At 42.2% G+C, this 16,299-nt stretch overlaps 1 protein-coding gene across 1 annotated transcript; it reads right to left on the bottom strand.

The window, feature by feature from the left end:
• Positions 1-1,674: 1,674 nt before the first annotated feature.
• LOC109195034 (potassium voltage-gated channel subfamily C member 2) lies at positions 1,675-14,713 on the bottom strand. The gene is made up of 3 exons (XM_019346439.2): positions 14,455-14,713; positions 14,240-14,361; positions 1,675-2,686 (listed from the first exon to the last, which is right to left on the bottom strand). Exons 1-3 carry the CDS (start codon positions 14,711-14,713, stop codon positions 1,691-1,693), a joined length of 1,377 nt encoding a protein of 458 aa, XP_019201984.1. The 3' UTR covers positions 1,675-1,690.
• Between the last annotated feature and the right edge of the window lie 1,586 nt (positions 14,714-16,299).

Here is a 16,299-nt window from a genome sequence, read left to right as displayed (position 1 = left end):
TTATTACTTCCAGGCTGGACTACTGTAATTCACTATTATCAGGAAGTCCTAAAAACTCGCTGAGAAGCCTTCAGCTAATCCAAAATGCTGCAGCAAGAGTACTGACAGGGACTAGAAAGAGAGAGCATATTTCTCCTGTTTTGGCTTCCCTTCATTGGCTTCCTGTTAAATCCAGAATTGATTTCAAAATCCTGCTCCTCACATACAAGGTCTTAAATAATCAGGCCCCATCTTATCTTAATGACCTTGTAGTACCATATCACCCTATTAGAGCACTTCGCTCTTGCACTGCAGGCCTACTTGTTGTTCCTAGAGTATTTAAAAGTAGAATGGGAGGCAGAGCCTTCAGTTTTCAGGCCCCTCTTCTGTGGAACCAACTTCCAGTTTGGATTCGGGAGACAGACACTATCTCTACTTTCAAGATTAGGCTTAAAACTTTCCTTTTTGCTAAAGCATATAGTTAGGGCTGGACCAGGTGACCCTGAATCCTCCCTTAGTTATGCTGCAATAGACGTAGGCTGCCGGGGATTCCCATGATGCATTGAGTTTTTCCCTTCCAGTCACCTTTCTCACTCACTATGTGCTAATAGACCTCTCTGCATCGAATCATATCTGTTATTAATCTCTGTCTCTCTTCCACAGCATGTCTTTCATCCTGTTTCCTTCTTTCACCCCAACCGGTCGCAGCAGATGGCCGCCCTCCCTGAGCCTGGTTCTGCCGGAGGTTTCTTCCTGTTAAAAGGGAGTTTTTCCTTCCCACTGTCGCCAAAGTGCTTGCTCATAGGGGGTCATATGATTGTTGGGTTTTTCTCTGTATTTATTATTGTGCTATCTACTGTACAATATAAAGCGCCTTGAGGCGACTTTTGTTGTGATTTGGCGCTATATAAATAAAATTGAATTGAATTGAATTGAATTGAATTACCCTGTTCTTGCCTCCTTACACTGGTTGCCTGTCCATCTTAGAATTCATTTTAAAATTTTATTGCTTGCTTTTAAAGTCTTAAATGGCCGGGCTCCTTCTTACCTGTCAGACCTTTTACACCAATACACTCCACAAAGGTCTCTCAGATCATCTGACCACTCACTCCTTGCTGTCCCCATGTCGAGACTGAAACACCGAGGGGACCGAGCTTTCGCTGTTGTGGCCCCCAAACTATGGAACAAACTGCCCCTCCATATTAGGTTGGCCCCAACACTTGAAATGTTTAAATCACATTTAAAAACACACTTTTTTTCAAAGGCTTTTTAGGAGTATTATCAGAGTCAGTTTGTAGTCAGTTTTTAGTCAGCTGTTGGTCATTCTTAATCTTTTTACTTTGTTAATCTTATTCATTGTATATCTTATTGTTTATTCTACTCATGTTTTGATATTTAATATATACACTGATTTATTTTTATCTTCTTTTTCAATTATATATTTATTTTGTTTATTGATTTCATTGTATGCTTAATGTATGGTTTTTAACTGCTATCTCTGTTTTATTATTGGAAAGCACTTTGGTCAACTTTGTTGTTTTTAAAAGTGCTATATAAATAAAGTTGGATTGGATTGGATATGAGGAAATCATGTCTAGTGTTGGGGAATCTGTCAGATGGCCACGGCTTTCTAACTAAGAGGAAGTCCCTCATGAATTCTCTTCATTGTCACTACATAAACAACCCCCTTCAGTGTAATCTGAATTGACTGTTAAACAAAGCTTCTCTTAGTTCTGTTTTCCATATGACCTTTGTCTGAACATATGGTCTTACCTGAACGGTTGCGTTCTAGTACCCTGCTCCCTTTGACGTGGCACAGGTCACCTTGAGTACTGTTGCAGGTGGTGTTGAGATCAGCTTTGCAGTAGGTGGGGGACCCTCCCTGCACTGCTTGAGGGATATGTTTCTTCCTCTTTTTGGGTAACTTCTGCTTGGCCATAGCCAGAGAATAGTACATCCCAAAGTTATTGACGATAACGGGCACAGGCATGGCTATCGTCAGCACACCAGCTAAAGCACACAATGCGCCCACGACCATACCTGACCAGGTCTCTGGATACATATCACCATATCCCAGTGTTGTCATGGTTACCATGGCCCACCAGAAGCCGATGGGGATGTTCTTGAACTTAGTGTGGAGGGTAGCCGTGGGATCATTGGGCTTGGCGCCGATTCTTTCAGCATAGTATATCATTGTGGCAAAAATTAACACTCCCAATGCCAGGAAGATGATGAGCAGCAGGAATTCATTGGTGCTAGCCCGTAACGTGTGGCCCAGTACTCTAAGTCCCACAAAGTGTCGAGTTAACTTGAAGATACGCAGAATACGAACAAAACGAACCACCCTGAGGAAACCCAACACATCCTTGGCAGCCTTTGAAGAAAGACCGCTCAGCCCAACCTCCAAGTAGAAAGGCAAGATAGCCACGAAGTCGATGATGTTGAGAACGCTCTTAAAAAACTCCAACTTGACTGGGCAGAAGGTCACACGCACCAGGAACTCAATGGTGAACCAGAAGACACAAACACCCTCCACATATGTAAGAGCAGGATCAGTTTCGATCTCATACTGTGGACCTGAGTCGGTCACGTTGCTGTCCCGTGCCACATCAGTCTTGTTGATGATTTTGTTGAAAGCCTCATGAGTCTCCAAACAGAAGGTGGTAATGGAAACCAGGATGAAGAACAAAGACACAAAGGCAATAAACTAAGAGAAAAAGGACAAAAAAGAGAAAAACACATTATGGCCATTACATTTCATTTCAACCATGACATCCTACACTATTTAGGATAGATTTGACACCAAAATCATTCAATAAATGTTCTCATGAGAAAGGGACAAACTACAACAGGTTTATTACATTTCCATCATTTCGAAGGGACTAAAGAGAGGAGACTTGATGTGAGAATGCAGATCCAGTCTAGTAAAGCAAGAAAGGCCCAGTAGACTTCAACCCCAGTGGAGAAAGGTGTTGAGGAAGGGGAATCTCTTCTTTTGGGTTTGCATATTGAGTTACACATCTCCTCTCAAAAACATACTTCATTCTGACCTCATAGTATAGCTGCTGTTACTATATTAGTCTAGCTCAGGGGTCGGCAACCCGCGGCTCCGGAGCCGCATGCGGCTCTTTAGTCTTTATTTTGCGGCTCCGGGTGGTTTGGGAAAATAAATTAGAAGTATTTAGCTGAAGTGCATTTTATTTGTGTTTAGTTCTTTTTTTTTTAACTTGTAGTTCTAAATTGGAAGATTATTGTGATATTGAAATATAAAAATAAAATTATATCTTATTATTTTTTTCATCGCTCAAAATAAGCGTCACACTCGCGGAAGCCGGTGTACCCGCCAAAACGCCGTGCATTTATCGAGACTTTCAACCCCAGGTAGGCCAATTATGGATCTTCGGATCCACATTATGTCGGCAGCTGTTCTCCACCATGAACTATGTTAAAAACAAACACCGCTCATGCCTCACAGATGACAGCTTACAGTCCTGCGTAAAGATGAAAGCCCAGATTTGCAGACGCTGTGCGCAGAGGTTCGGGACCAGAAGTCTCATTGTAAATAAATCACGGCAGACCCGACGATGTTTCCATGAACACGCTTTTCAGCATCTCTTTATTGACCACTTTTCACACACGGTTGCTGTACGCATACAGCCGGCTGTAGCGTCTCAGCTCACAGCCCGACAACACAACAGCATAGAGAGCACAGATGTTAAGGCAGCGAGGCGTGATTGCGGGTGCCGCTCAGGTGCGTCCGACTCACATGCAGCGGCACTGCAGACCACGCCCCGCCACACACATTAACCAGGTAAAATACATATTTAGGCAGAATTTTGTAAATATCTATTTTTCATTTTTCAGCAGCATAGAGCTTTTTTCCAATTACTTTTTAAAAGTCAGGTCAAGGCTCCAAAAGCCCAAAGGGGATATAAGGGAGGCGGCTCACAACAGTTTTTGTTTGCTACATGGATCATTTTAGTTCAGCTGGGTGTCTTTGCTTTTGTTATATTTCTTTAAGAGTTCAAAATGTGTTAATTACATAAATAAAATGTAATTTTCTCTGTAGCACTACATAGATTTTATAAGCAACACACCTAAGTTTCTCTGTGGATTCTTTTAAAAAGCAGTTAAAAACTTTTCTGTTCAAACAAGCCTTTTGTTGATCTACGTATTTTATATCCTTTACATTATTTACATTTGATCTTTTACATTGTGTATAATGTCTATTGATTGTATTGTTTATTTTAATATTTGTGTACAGCGCTTTGTGGCTGCCTGTCTGTGAAAAGTGCTTAATAAATAAACTTTACTTACTTACTTACTTATTTCTGTAATATACTTACATATCTATATTATTGCTAATATATATTGTAATATATCTATATCACGGCTAAAGCACTTTCTGGATGGATGCAAACTGCATTTCGTTGCCCTGTACCTGTGCATGTGCAATGACAATAAAGTTGAATTCTATTCTCTTTAGTTGTTCACACAAAGCACAAAGGTAAAAAACAATATATACAGTGTTATCTTCATTTTAGATTTCAAAAAGTATTTGCGGCTCCCAGTGTTTTCTTTTCCGTGGAAACCGGGTGAATCAAACTGTTGACACATGACCTATCACAGGTCAATGGAACAAAACTAGATTTCTCATACCGGACTAAACCTCATCCCACCTCTTTTTTGGAACCTAATAAGCTGTTTTGTATTGTCAACATTATTTTTGTTTGTGATATATATGCATATATTTTTTCTTTTTTTGTATATCTGTCTATATATTTATCATAACATACACAATATATATATTTTTGAGCTCTATTTTTGTTTCCTGTGTTTTATTCACACACTCAGGCTCCTCAGTCAAAACTACTTCTGGTTGCTCATTATCTATGAAGCTCCAGTCAGGGGCCCTGGTCCTTTACTGCGTTACAATGAGATCACAGTGAAGTCAACCTTTGAGCACCAAAGATTCAGTCAGTTTATCCTTCCTCTGTCCTAAAGTAGCCCAGGTTAACATAGAAGCTTTCATTGCCAACACATTTTTGTTTTCTGATCTTTACACAGTGTAGGAACAGAGTAGACTCCACTGGAGCAAACATGCGTTTACTTGATTAAATTGAATTATACAGTTTCTTATGAGGAACTAAAATTACCAGCGTACTACATGTGGCACACGTGTAAAAACAAGCAAACATACAGTTTCAAATAGGTTAAAAGTTTCCTTTATCTGGAAAAACTTCCTCTTGAAAGGCTTGTTATCCAGTTTTTAATCTTATAATATTATTATTATTATCACATACTGCATATGTACTAAGTTTGAGTTGTTCCACCAGAAAGTGACTTTTCAGTTCTGTAAGTTCAAACTGACTTTTTTATGCTTAATACTTTTGACAAAATGTCTTTTTGGCTCTAATTTCCACATTCAAAATTAAGAGCCTAAAGCTTTTCTATACACTACAAAAATATCAGACACTTAAAAGCTTCAGAGTGTCCTCGTGTACTCTGGCTGCTTAACTGTGACAACAGGAGAAAAGCTCGGCAACCACTGTGAGATCAAAAATCCACCATGCTAAATTTAACTGGCTGATATGATTGCCCCTCGCAATGCCTGATGCAACGGTTTGCATCGGCTTACCTTACTTCAACTGGCTCATTAACACGCTGCTGGGCACATGCTGCCTATGAGCTCTCTTTGTGTTATAACACAGAGGCAGCTGAGCTGGATAAAAGCTGGGCTGATCAGTGGGCATGTCTGACGTAAAATATTTAAAACACCAACCCTCACCCACCACTCTGCTTATCGTCAGGATATTATGGCTCAGCATGTCTGGTGCTTCACTTCGACAGTACATCAAATAATTCTGGGAACCTGAAGATACTCGAAATTGCATAGCTATTTGACTCAGTGTGTTGTAAATCTTCATCATTTGTTCAGTCGGTGATCTCATTTGCCTTCAGTACAGGCTTTTAGATGCAATTTTGGCAGCAATACTGTAGGCACTGAAAAAGGTTTATATTTCCATTAAGTACTCATCAAACAGCTGAGACACTCATTTTTACTTAAAAGACATTTGCCTCATCTTAATGGTCTTATTCTGCCTCTGCATATTTGTGTCTCATCTGTGGTTATATTCAATCCGGATTGCTCTTGGCTGACTCTGCCAGTGTGACTATAGCAAAAAGTGTTCTCATGCCACAGTGACACAATGGAAAACAACGGTCACTGATTTTGAAATGGTTGCTAAAAAGCGGGAGAAGACGTCTGTGACCATTAGGTTGCTGCAATTTTCAAAGTCACTTCGAGTCAAGGCAGCAAATGTGACAACAAAATGATTAGTCTGCCACCAGCCTGCTGTCAGTTTGTGACTGAATGCTTTCAAACTGGCAAATACCAGTTTGTTTGTTTTTTATAATCAGATGTTGATTAACTGTGACAAATCAGCAAAAATAGCTCTGTGGCAAATTAGGCATTCGCATAAAACGTTGAATGTCCAGCCACAATGTCATAGAAACTCAGGAAAAGAAATTCTGAAATTCCTCCATAAATAGTGAACTAGTTGCTGCAGGATGACGATTTAACTGCAAAATGACATGGCTTGGCAACCATGCTTTTATAGAAAGTAGGAATATAACCATATTACAACCAGTTGGTAAGCAGCTGAGTTGAGTCATATATTGCAAAGAAACTCTGATGGACCGCAACCAATGTGTCTGAGAAAGATTGCAGTTAGCCTAATGCAGGACTCTGATTTTCTGCCACCAGGTGACCTACACTATCGCCTCGCAGAGTGGTTGCGACAGCTAATGTCAATACTAACGTTTCTGAGACAGCTTTTCTAGTGTCCCTGACCCATGACACAGAAAAACCACACACTACATTGTCTTTAAAGGCTGTAACTTTTAAAAATCTGCATTTCTATTTACACTAATAAGTATTTCAATTTAATTCAATTCAATTTTATTTATAAAGCTCCAAATCACAACAACAGTCGCCTCAAGGCGCTTTATATTATGTATGTATAGTATTTTAAAAAACACATCAAAGTAAGGCAGCCTCAACAATGTAGAGCTTGAGAGGAATATTTTAAAAGCTTTGAAAAGTGAGAGAACCAAACAACAGCTTATTTCACAAAGTCAAACCCTTTGTTTTTCTTCCATCAGACAGTATGGTCAGCTCTGGTCAGCTCTGGTCAGCTTAAGCCTCAGGGCCCACACTTAGTGCAGCTGTTTCTTTTGAGGGGATAGTTCATCTCAGAAGTGGTATGCTGAGACAGTGGCTCTCATTCAGTTCCCGTAAGTGTTGATGACAATGTTAATGGGAACGGAACGGAAGAATCGGAATGACAGTTGTTTCACAGTGTGCAGTTCCTGTTAGAATGTCCTGTGTTTTGAACACCTGTTTCACATTCAAACATTGGTTTCCTCTAGATGTTCCCATTGTATTGAGACACAGACACGAGAGAAGTTACTGTGAAGCTCGACACTATTTATTAATAAAGAAGCAGAATCAATAATGGCATTAACGTCAACGTAAATCCATTCAGTATCCATCCCTCTCTGTGGATCATTTACCTGCCACAAGCCACAGGGTGACCTCTGACCTCTCTGTGGAAAGAGAGACAATTTTACGTTGGAAATTAATAAAATTAATAACAGCAAAACAACCACAATAATGATGAATATAATGATAATAATAATGATAATAACGATGATGCTTCTTCTGCTGCTTCTTCTTCTTCTGCCTTGAAGTGATGATAAATACTTTCTATTTATCTACATCAATCTCCTGGCGTGGTCAGGGATCATTAAAGTCCTGCAAACCTTCGCAAAGCACTACATAAACAAATATTATGAAACTGATTTAATCTAGCTGAAGAGAACATTTGCACTGCCATGACTCCCTCTTCCTGCAGCTAAATAAAGGATGAAAACTCTAAACTATGGAGGAGTACAGATTGGTATCCCACATACTTACAGTCGTGAAGTGTTGCGCAGGATCGCTCAAGGGCCGCTTCCCTGCGAAGCTGATGTGTGGACTCATTTCCTGCTGCAGCTGGAGTGTCTTTGCAGTTTGAAGTTCCTCTCATTTCTGCTATGTATTTCTTTCTATCTTAATTGTTAACTTTTCTAACCATCTCCCAAAACTGATGCTGGTATTTAGAGCCCTAGTAGGTCCTACCACTTAACGCATGCCACTAAATGCTGCCCTTCTGGTTTTCAGTAAGGGTCTCCGTGTCAGTGTGTGAGTAATTTAGAGTGTTCCTGTGGCTTTTTGAGTATTCACCTATAACAAAGCCTGTAAACAGAGCCCCTACTCTACTGCCTGACTCACTCTGCCCTCGACAGCTACGCCAGTCTCATTACATGGTACTTATCAGGATTTAAATGCCACACTGCAGTTGTGTAGCAGCTCCAGGACCTAGCATCTTGCTTGCATTTCAGCAGTGTGTATGAATATACAAAGGGTCATCATTACAAAAGTCATTGTCAGGTACCTTTTATCATGACACTTACCAGGGAAATCCTTTCTTAGAAATTAACCTGTACAACTCATCCACTTAACACACTGTTTACTGCAACAGCTACACCCTTTTTGCACGTTCTTCCTTTTTCAGCTATTTATTAATAAGTGACTTTATGTATATATATGTATGTATATATTGTGCTATTCTTACTATTGTGCTATTCTTACTTAATGTATTGTCTGTCTTTGTTACTGTTTGTTTATACTGGAGCACTGTAACCAAAAATAATTTCCCCTAGGGATCAATAAAGTATTCTGATTCTGATTATTTATTTATTGTCAGTTTATTTTAATGCAACCTCTGCAGTTCTTTGCATTTAGTCGTCCAACATTAAGTTTGTTAAGAAAAAAGAGGAATTCAAATAAGGACATAAAGCTGATTGGTTATTACGTGATATTTTCTGTTGATTTTAATGACACTTGGTGGTTGAACTTGAACTGTTCTAGTTCCATTCCTCATCATGTAAAGTATACCATGTTAGGTCTATCCGGTTGTTCAGTGATGACGCGACGAATCCTACTTCCGGGCCTAAAGTAGTCTGCGTTTGATATGTCTCCAAAAGTTGAATCTGTTCATCTGGACGTAGCGTTTTGTGGGAGAAACGTTTCGTCACTCATCCAAGTGACTTCTTCAGTCTCAGCTGACTGCAGGTTTCCCCAAACCTTATAAACAGTACATTTGCATAATGACTGAAACCAGCCCACTGAAGGAACAATGAGCTGTGAGGTCAGTTCCTTAATCATAATTATGCAAATTCCCATGACCATTGATCAACAATCACTGACCAAAACCCACTGATCAAAGAACACTGATCAATGGCCATGAGTCCCATTCACAGAGTTGGGGAATGGCTGCAATCACAGCATTGTACGATGGTGACAGATGTACCCTTAGGCCCCCTCCTCGATTCAGAGATGGTCTTTCCCTTTTCACGTAAATGGCCTCCTTGACTCCGCGCTCAAACCAGCGTTCTTCCCTGTCCAGGATGTGTACATCCTCATCATTGAAAGAGTGTCCTCTGGCCTGTAGGTGTAAATAAACTGCAGAGTCCTGGCCTGATGAGGTAGCTCTTCTGTGTTGTGCCATCCACTTCGCTAGAGGTTGTTTGGTTTCCCCGATGTATAAATCCTGCCAATCCTCCTGGCACTTAACAGCGTACACTATGTTACTCTGTTTGTGTCGGGGGACCCGATCCTTGGGGTGGACCAATTTTTGGCGCAGCGTATTTTGGGGTTTAAAAGCCACAGAGACCCGGTGTTTAGAAAAAATGCGTCTCAACTGTTCCGATACTCCTGACACATATGGGATCACTACAGGTTTTCGCCTGGGCAGCGGTCGTCCTTCTCTCCTGGATCGGCTGGAGCTTTCTTTAGGTGCCTTCCCAGCTTTGACAAAAGTCCAGCTGGGATAACCACATTTACTCAGGGCCTTCTTGATGTGCTGTTCTTCTGCCTCCCTGGCCGCTGTGTCAGTGGGGATGGTGTTCGCTCTGTGTTGTAGCGTCCTGATGACACCCAGTTTGTGCTCCAGTGGATGATGAGAGTCAAACCTTAGATACTGATCCGTATGTGCAGGTTTACGGTACACATCAGCTTTTAGATGTCCCCCATTACTGATGGAAATCTCACAGTCTAAGAAGGCTAACCTGCCACTTTTCATATCCTCCCTGGTGAATTTGATGTGTCGGTCCACCGAGTTAATGTGATCCGTGAAATGTAGTACGTCCTGAGATTTGATTTTCACCCAGGTGTCATCCACATATCTGAACCAATGGCTTGGTGGTACTCCAGGGTAGGATAGCAAAGCCCTCTTTTCCACTTCTTCCATGTACAAATTGGCCACGATGGGTGAAACTGGGGAGCCCATGGCACAATGCTGTGATTGCAGCCATTCCCCAACTCTCTGTGAATGGTACTCATGGCCATTGATCAGTGTTCTTTGATCAGTGGGTTTTGGTCAGTGATTGTTGATCAATGGTCATGGGAATTTGCATAATTATGATTAAGGAACTGACCTCACAGCTGAGACTGAAGAAGTCACTGGATGAGTGACGAAACGTTTCTCCCACAAAACGCTACGTCCAGATGAACAGATTCAACTTTTGGAGATTTACTTTCCTGGATGATTGAGAATGCATCAAGATGCGTTTAATATGGCTTTTGTGTTGTTAACATGTTTAATGCTTTGTATTTTCTTCTATTTAATCTCAAAAAGCTCCTAAAAACAGTCAGTGATCACCGTTGACCTCCCTCGGCTTTTATTACCGCTAATCATTTATTTAAGCTCAGTTTTTAAAACCTTACGATGTAACTACAGCACAGCCCATGCAGCAGTATATGAATAACTAACCTCGTATTGTGGATGGATTATCTCAGTTGTTCTCCTGGCTGAAGTTTGGTCCGTTTACAGCATCCTGCCATGCGATTACATTTGTTCCTGACCACTGAGAACACTCACGTTAACTTTTATCGAGTGGAAAAAAAGTTAGCTTGTTTATATTATGCTAACATAGCTGTGTCGCTAGCGGTCACGTAGCACATCATTATATACCAGCTAGCCAAACTTCAGTAACCCTACAAACGTCACTGCTGTTTAGTTTTCTGTCTTCATTTATGTTGGAAGTGATAGCAGAGCTGTACGTTTGAATTTGTTTCTAAACCCCTGCAGTCAGGACATGCTATATTGTATTTAGATGGAAGCTAGCGAGCTAACTTCCTGCTAACTTCTAACTCCGTTAAATGTCATAAATTCCGTTTTCATGGATGCCTGGATGTTAAACTCAATTTTTACACCTGGTAGAGAAGAACGCTGATCATTTTATTAAAGATGAAAGACTTTAGACAGTGTTTTAACTCTCAGTAATGCCACAGTGATCATTTGATATATGGACCTGCAGCAGAGTTTAGGCCCAGACACGGCCAGTGACGTCAGACTGAACAACCGGATAAGAAGAGATGTAGGTCTATAAGAAGAGATGTAGATTTGAAGGGTGGCGTATAGCATAGAGGGTCCACATCAGGGGTTAAAGTCAGTCAGAATGCCAGTGATCCGGCACCTTAGGAGGCAGATGGCCTGCCAGACTGTGGCTTGGCAAGTCACCAGCCCCACCCTAGAAATCGGTGTGGGTGCCAGAACCTGCTGGATGCCAGCCACCCTCACCTGGGGAACTGGTATGGTTGCAGTGAAAGGCAGGGTCCTGGCTGCCCTGTGAACAGGCTAAGAGACAGGTTCTAGCATGATCACAGGAGGAGAGAAATGGTCAGATTCAAAAACATAATAGTCCTGGGAGATAGTCTCAGAGGCTGGAACAGTTCTTATGGAAGTAGGCTGATAATGAACAGTCATTGGCTTTTTAGCAGAGCAAAGAGGAGTGGCTTTTGTTGAGCAGGAGGAAAAAAGTCTGACCCACTCTCCCTGGGGAACAACTCTGCATGAGAAGAGTGGCGACAGCGGGAGCTTCAACCTCCAATAAGCCAAGATGGGAGATGGAGCTGGTTAGCCATATCGAGGCAGAAGAGCCAATGGGTAAGGAGGAAGGTGGATGAGCAAGGAGTAGAGAGGGAGTGAGCAGCCAAAGATCAATGGGTGGCACCCATTCCCCACCATGGAAGCTTGTGTGCAGGCTTAGCAGCAAGTGGAGGAGCGTGGCACCTTCGAGGACCTCCCAGAGTCAGAAAAATCCTGTTGAAAACTTTCTCATATTCAGGTATGAGCCATGGTTTCCACTCACCTTCTCCTCCAGAAGGGAAAGCGCTACTTCAGAGTCCATTCCTTGTTTTCACGGCAAGGGTCTTGTCAATCTGTCACAGTCAGGTGTGTGGGAATGGAAAGAGGACCCAAATGCAGGACTCACGGATTTATTATAATGGCTGGATGAAGTAAACATGAAAGACTTCACCGAGTGACTGAATTGAACTGGAAACACACTTGAGGAGCCTAGAACGAGACGAGAAACTGAGGGCTTAAATAGACTCCACGATGAAGATTGGAAACAGGTGAGAACACGGCTGAAATAACTCTCATTAATGACACAGAGGAAATAGGACTAAACAGAATGCACATGGACAGAAGACTAACATAATAAACATAATAAAACAGGAAACAGGAAATGAAACAGGAAACATACATGTGAAACTAAACAGTGACAAAAGTCCAAGCTGACAACACTGGGTCAGCAATACCAGGTATCTTGACAAATCATTGATGTGCTGCAGCCTGTTGGAGATATTTGGTCAACAAGTTACAAATTAATGTCATCCTATGGTCCTATTACAATCTGATGTCTTTCATGTGTTCATGGTGGAGTGGAGATGTCAATAAAGTTGTTGTCGCTGACACAGTCAGCACATAGCCTGTTACGGCCCCCTCTGCTAGGCGACAGAAGGGGAGAAACATACACAAGCCCTCTCACGAAATCTGAGTTAATAAAGGGGTTTTATTACAAACATTAAACCAAAAACCGACAGGGCAGTTCAACCAACCACTGGGCAAACAATTATTACATACAGAAAAAAACAGTCAAGAGTAAAAGCTAAAGGTTAACTAAGGCAAGCTGGCGGCACACAAAATAAAAGCTAAGGGTAACTAAGGCAAGCCAGCATCACCAAACTCTAATGAAACTAAGTTCAGCTGTAGGTCAGGTTTAAACAGAGCAACACAGCGAACAGGTTTTAACAAACGAGCTTCACATGTAAAGCAGACGAGGAGGACACTGCGTGTTCACTTCAGAGCAGCAGTTCCCCATAGAGTGAAAGATCTTCAGCCTTTTATACTCCCAGGTGCAGACAATCAGCCAGTCAATTGGTCTTGGAGTGGTCATGGGATCTCCAGGCAGCCAATCGTCCGCGAGGTCTGGCACACTGTGATCTGCATAAAAGAAGGCTGGCACAGGACTCCCAGCAGCCAGTCATCCACAAGTCCTAGCACACTTAAATTTGCATGAACACAAATAGGCAGTCTCACTCCCTCCGAGGCCCAGGGCCGTAACACCCCTCCCCTTAAAATACAAGACTAAGTTTTGTATACACAGATTTCAATATTCGTGACAGACAAAAAAAAACAAAAAACAAGTCATACTCACAACCGGGAGAGGTCATCAACTAGTACTTTATCAGTACGTTTTTGTTCTTTGTTTTTTTTGTTTTTTTTAAATGCCAAATCTCTGAATTGTTTTCTTGCAGCAGCAGGGCCCATCGCATGAGGCATTTATTGTGGCTAAACATCCGGGCAAGACATACAAGAGAATTATGAACAGTGTACACTACAATGGGTAATGTGCCGGACCCCAAGTACACATGGAAGTGCTGAAGAGCTAGCAACATAGCCAATGTCTCCTTTTCAATGATGGAGTAATTTACCTGATGCTTTTTAAACTTGGGGGAGAAGTAATAATTGGGGTGGTCCAATCCCTGCAAGTCTTTTTGCACCAGTACTGCTTTGGCCCCAACAGCACTGGCGTCAATTTCTAACTTGCATGGTTGCATCAAGTCAGGAGCAGTTAACACAGAAGTGTGGCACAGGAGGGATTTTGTATTTTCAAGGAACCCGAGTAAGAATAAGTAAGTGAGTAAAACAAGTAAGGCAAGTACTTTCATTTTTCTTTGTGAAACGGCATTGAGCTGCTCAGCCAGAGCATTGGCCCGACCCCAGTCCACACTTCCTGTACCAGGTGGGTACCATTGACACATTAGCACATTTTGCTCTGTGGAATAGGCTTGTTGCTCAGCACCTACCACTCGCTTAAAACATGGCTTTAGTAACTCGCTAGCTATGTGAGCGGCCGACAGGTTTTTTCTGGTCAAAGGCAGTGGAATATCTTTTACAGATGGACCAGGCTCCTCAGGGTTCACCAAGTCTGGGGAAGACAAAACACTGTTTTCATCAGGTAACACGACACCCTCCTCAGAAAATGAAGTCATCAACACAGAATCAGCGAGGGTAACGTCACCATCTTTACGGGCTTGGGCACGAGTAACCACACAGGCTGGGTACAGCTTTGGGGTCACAGAAATCTCTGGGGCATCAGAACTGAGGGGCTTATCCAGCACCTCTAGACCAGGACGCACTAATCCGCCCGCAATATCATTTCCTAGCAACATGGCAACCCCCTCTATGGGTAAGGTTGGGCATACTGCGACGGGGAAAAATCCTGTAACGAGTTCTGATTTGATATAGACTTTGTGAACTGGTTTAGGAGCATAACCCATCTCTATTCCACGCAGCACAACATTAAAGCCGCATGCACTGTCTGCCGAGAAAGGTAAAGCACTAGAAAGGATTAAGGTCTGAGACCCTCCGGTGTCTCTTAGTATGTGCACCGATTTTAGATCAGTGGATTTATCAGTCAGTGACACAAAACCACCAAAGATAAATGGGTCAAAACAAGGGTCTGGCACCTTACCACCACGATCAAGCACCTCAGGATGGAACGCCGCTTTCACAAAGGCAACACCTTTGGGTTGCTGAGAATTCACGGTTTTGCGTTTCAGGGCCAAACAGTCCGCAATGACATGTCCCGGTTTATGACAGTAAAAACACTCTCGACTCTCTTTAGAGCCTAAGGGTTTAACAGTGGAAGCCTGCTGCGCGGCACTAAACTGTGACTTCTCATTAACCAGAAAAGAGGATTTATGGGTGAGCACATACTCATCTGCGAGAACTCCTGCAGTCGCTAACGTGGTTACTTTCTGCTCATTCAGGTATAACACTATACTCTCTGGAAGACACTTTTTAAAATCTTCCAGCAACATCAATTCACGCAATGAATCATAATCACTGGCTTTTGACGCAGAGCACCACTTGTCAAAGAGGATACCTTTTTCCCTGGCAAACTCCACATACGTCTGGGAGGGAAGTTTCTTCTGTAGCCGGAATTTCTGCCTGTATGCTTCAGGAACCAATTCATATGCTTGCAACACAGCTGATTTAACACAAGAATACTCCAAACTCTCTTTTAAGGAAAGCGCAGCTACCACCTCTTGGGCTTTTCCAGTCAGTTTACACTGTAATAAAAGGGGCCAGATCTCACTAGGCCACTGCAAAGCACCAGCAATGCGCTCAAATGCTGCAAAATAAGAATCCACCTCAGCCTCTTTAAAAGCAGGCACTAATGAAATGCACTTACTAATGTCATAAGGAGTAGTAGACACGGGGGCAGAAGAGACAAAAAACAAAATGGAGCAAAACACACTTTCTCTCTTTCAAATGGGAATTCTCCTTATGGGGTAAAGGAGATATCCCGGACGAGCCCCCACTTATGTTACGGCCCCCTCTGCTAGGCGACAGAAGGGGAGAAACATACACAAGCCCTCTCACGAAATCTGAGTTAATAAAGGGGTTTTATTACAAACATTAAACCAAAAACCGACAGGGCAGTTCAACCAACCACTGGGCAAACAATTATTACATAAAGAAAAAAACAGTCAAGAGTAAAAGCTAAAGGTTAACTAAGGCAAGCTGGCGGCACACAAAATAAAAGCTAAGGGTAACTAAGGCAAGCCAGCATCACCAAACTCTAATGAAACTAAGTTCAGCTGTAGGTCAGGTTTAAACAGAGCAACACAGCGAACAGGTTTTAACAAACGAGCTTCACATGTAAAGCAGACGAGGAGGCCACTGCGTGTTCACTTCAGAGCAGCAGTTCCCCATAGAGTGAAAGATCTTCAGCCTTTTATACTCCCAGGTGCAGACAATCAGCCAGTCAATTGGTCTTGGAGTGGTCATGGGATCTCCAGGCAGCCAATCGTCCGCGAGGTCTGGCACACTGTGATCTGCATAAGGGCCCAGGGCCGTA

Source organism: Oreochromis niloticus, linkage group LG17 (genome assembly GCF_001858045.2).
Source record: "Oreochromis niloticus isolate F11D_XX linkage group LG17, O_niloticus_UMD_NMBU, whole genome shotgun sequence".
Lineage (NCBI taxonomy): Eukaryota > Metazoa > Chordata > Actinopteri > Cichliformes > Cichlidae > Oreochromis > Oreochromis niloticus.
Note: the sequence above shows the minus strand (reverse complement) of the source record. Positions and strands in the feature narration are given on the sequence as shown.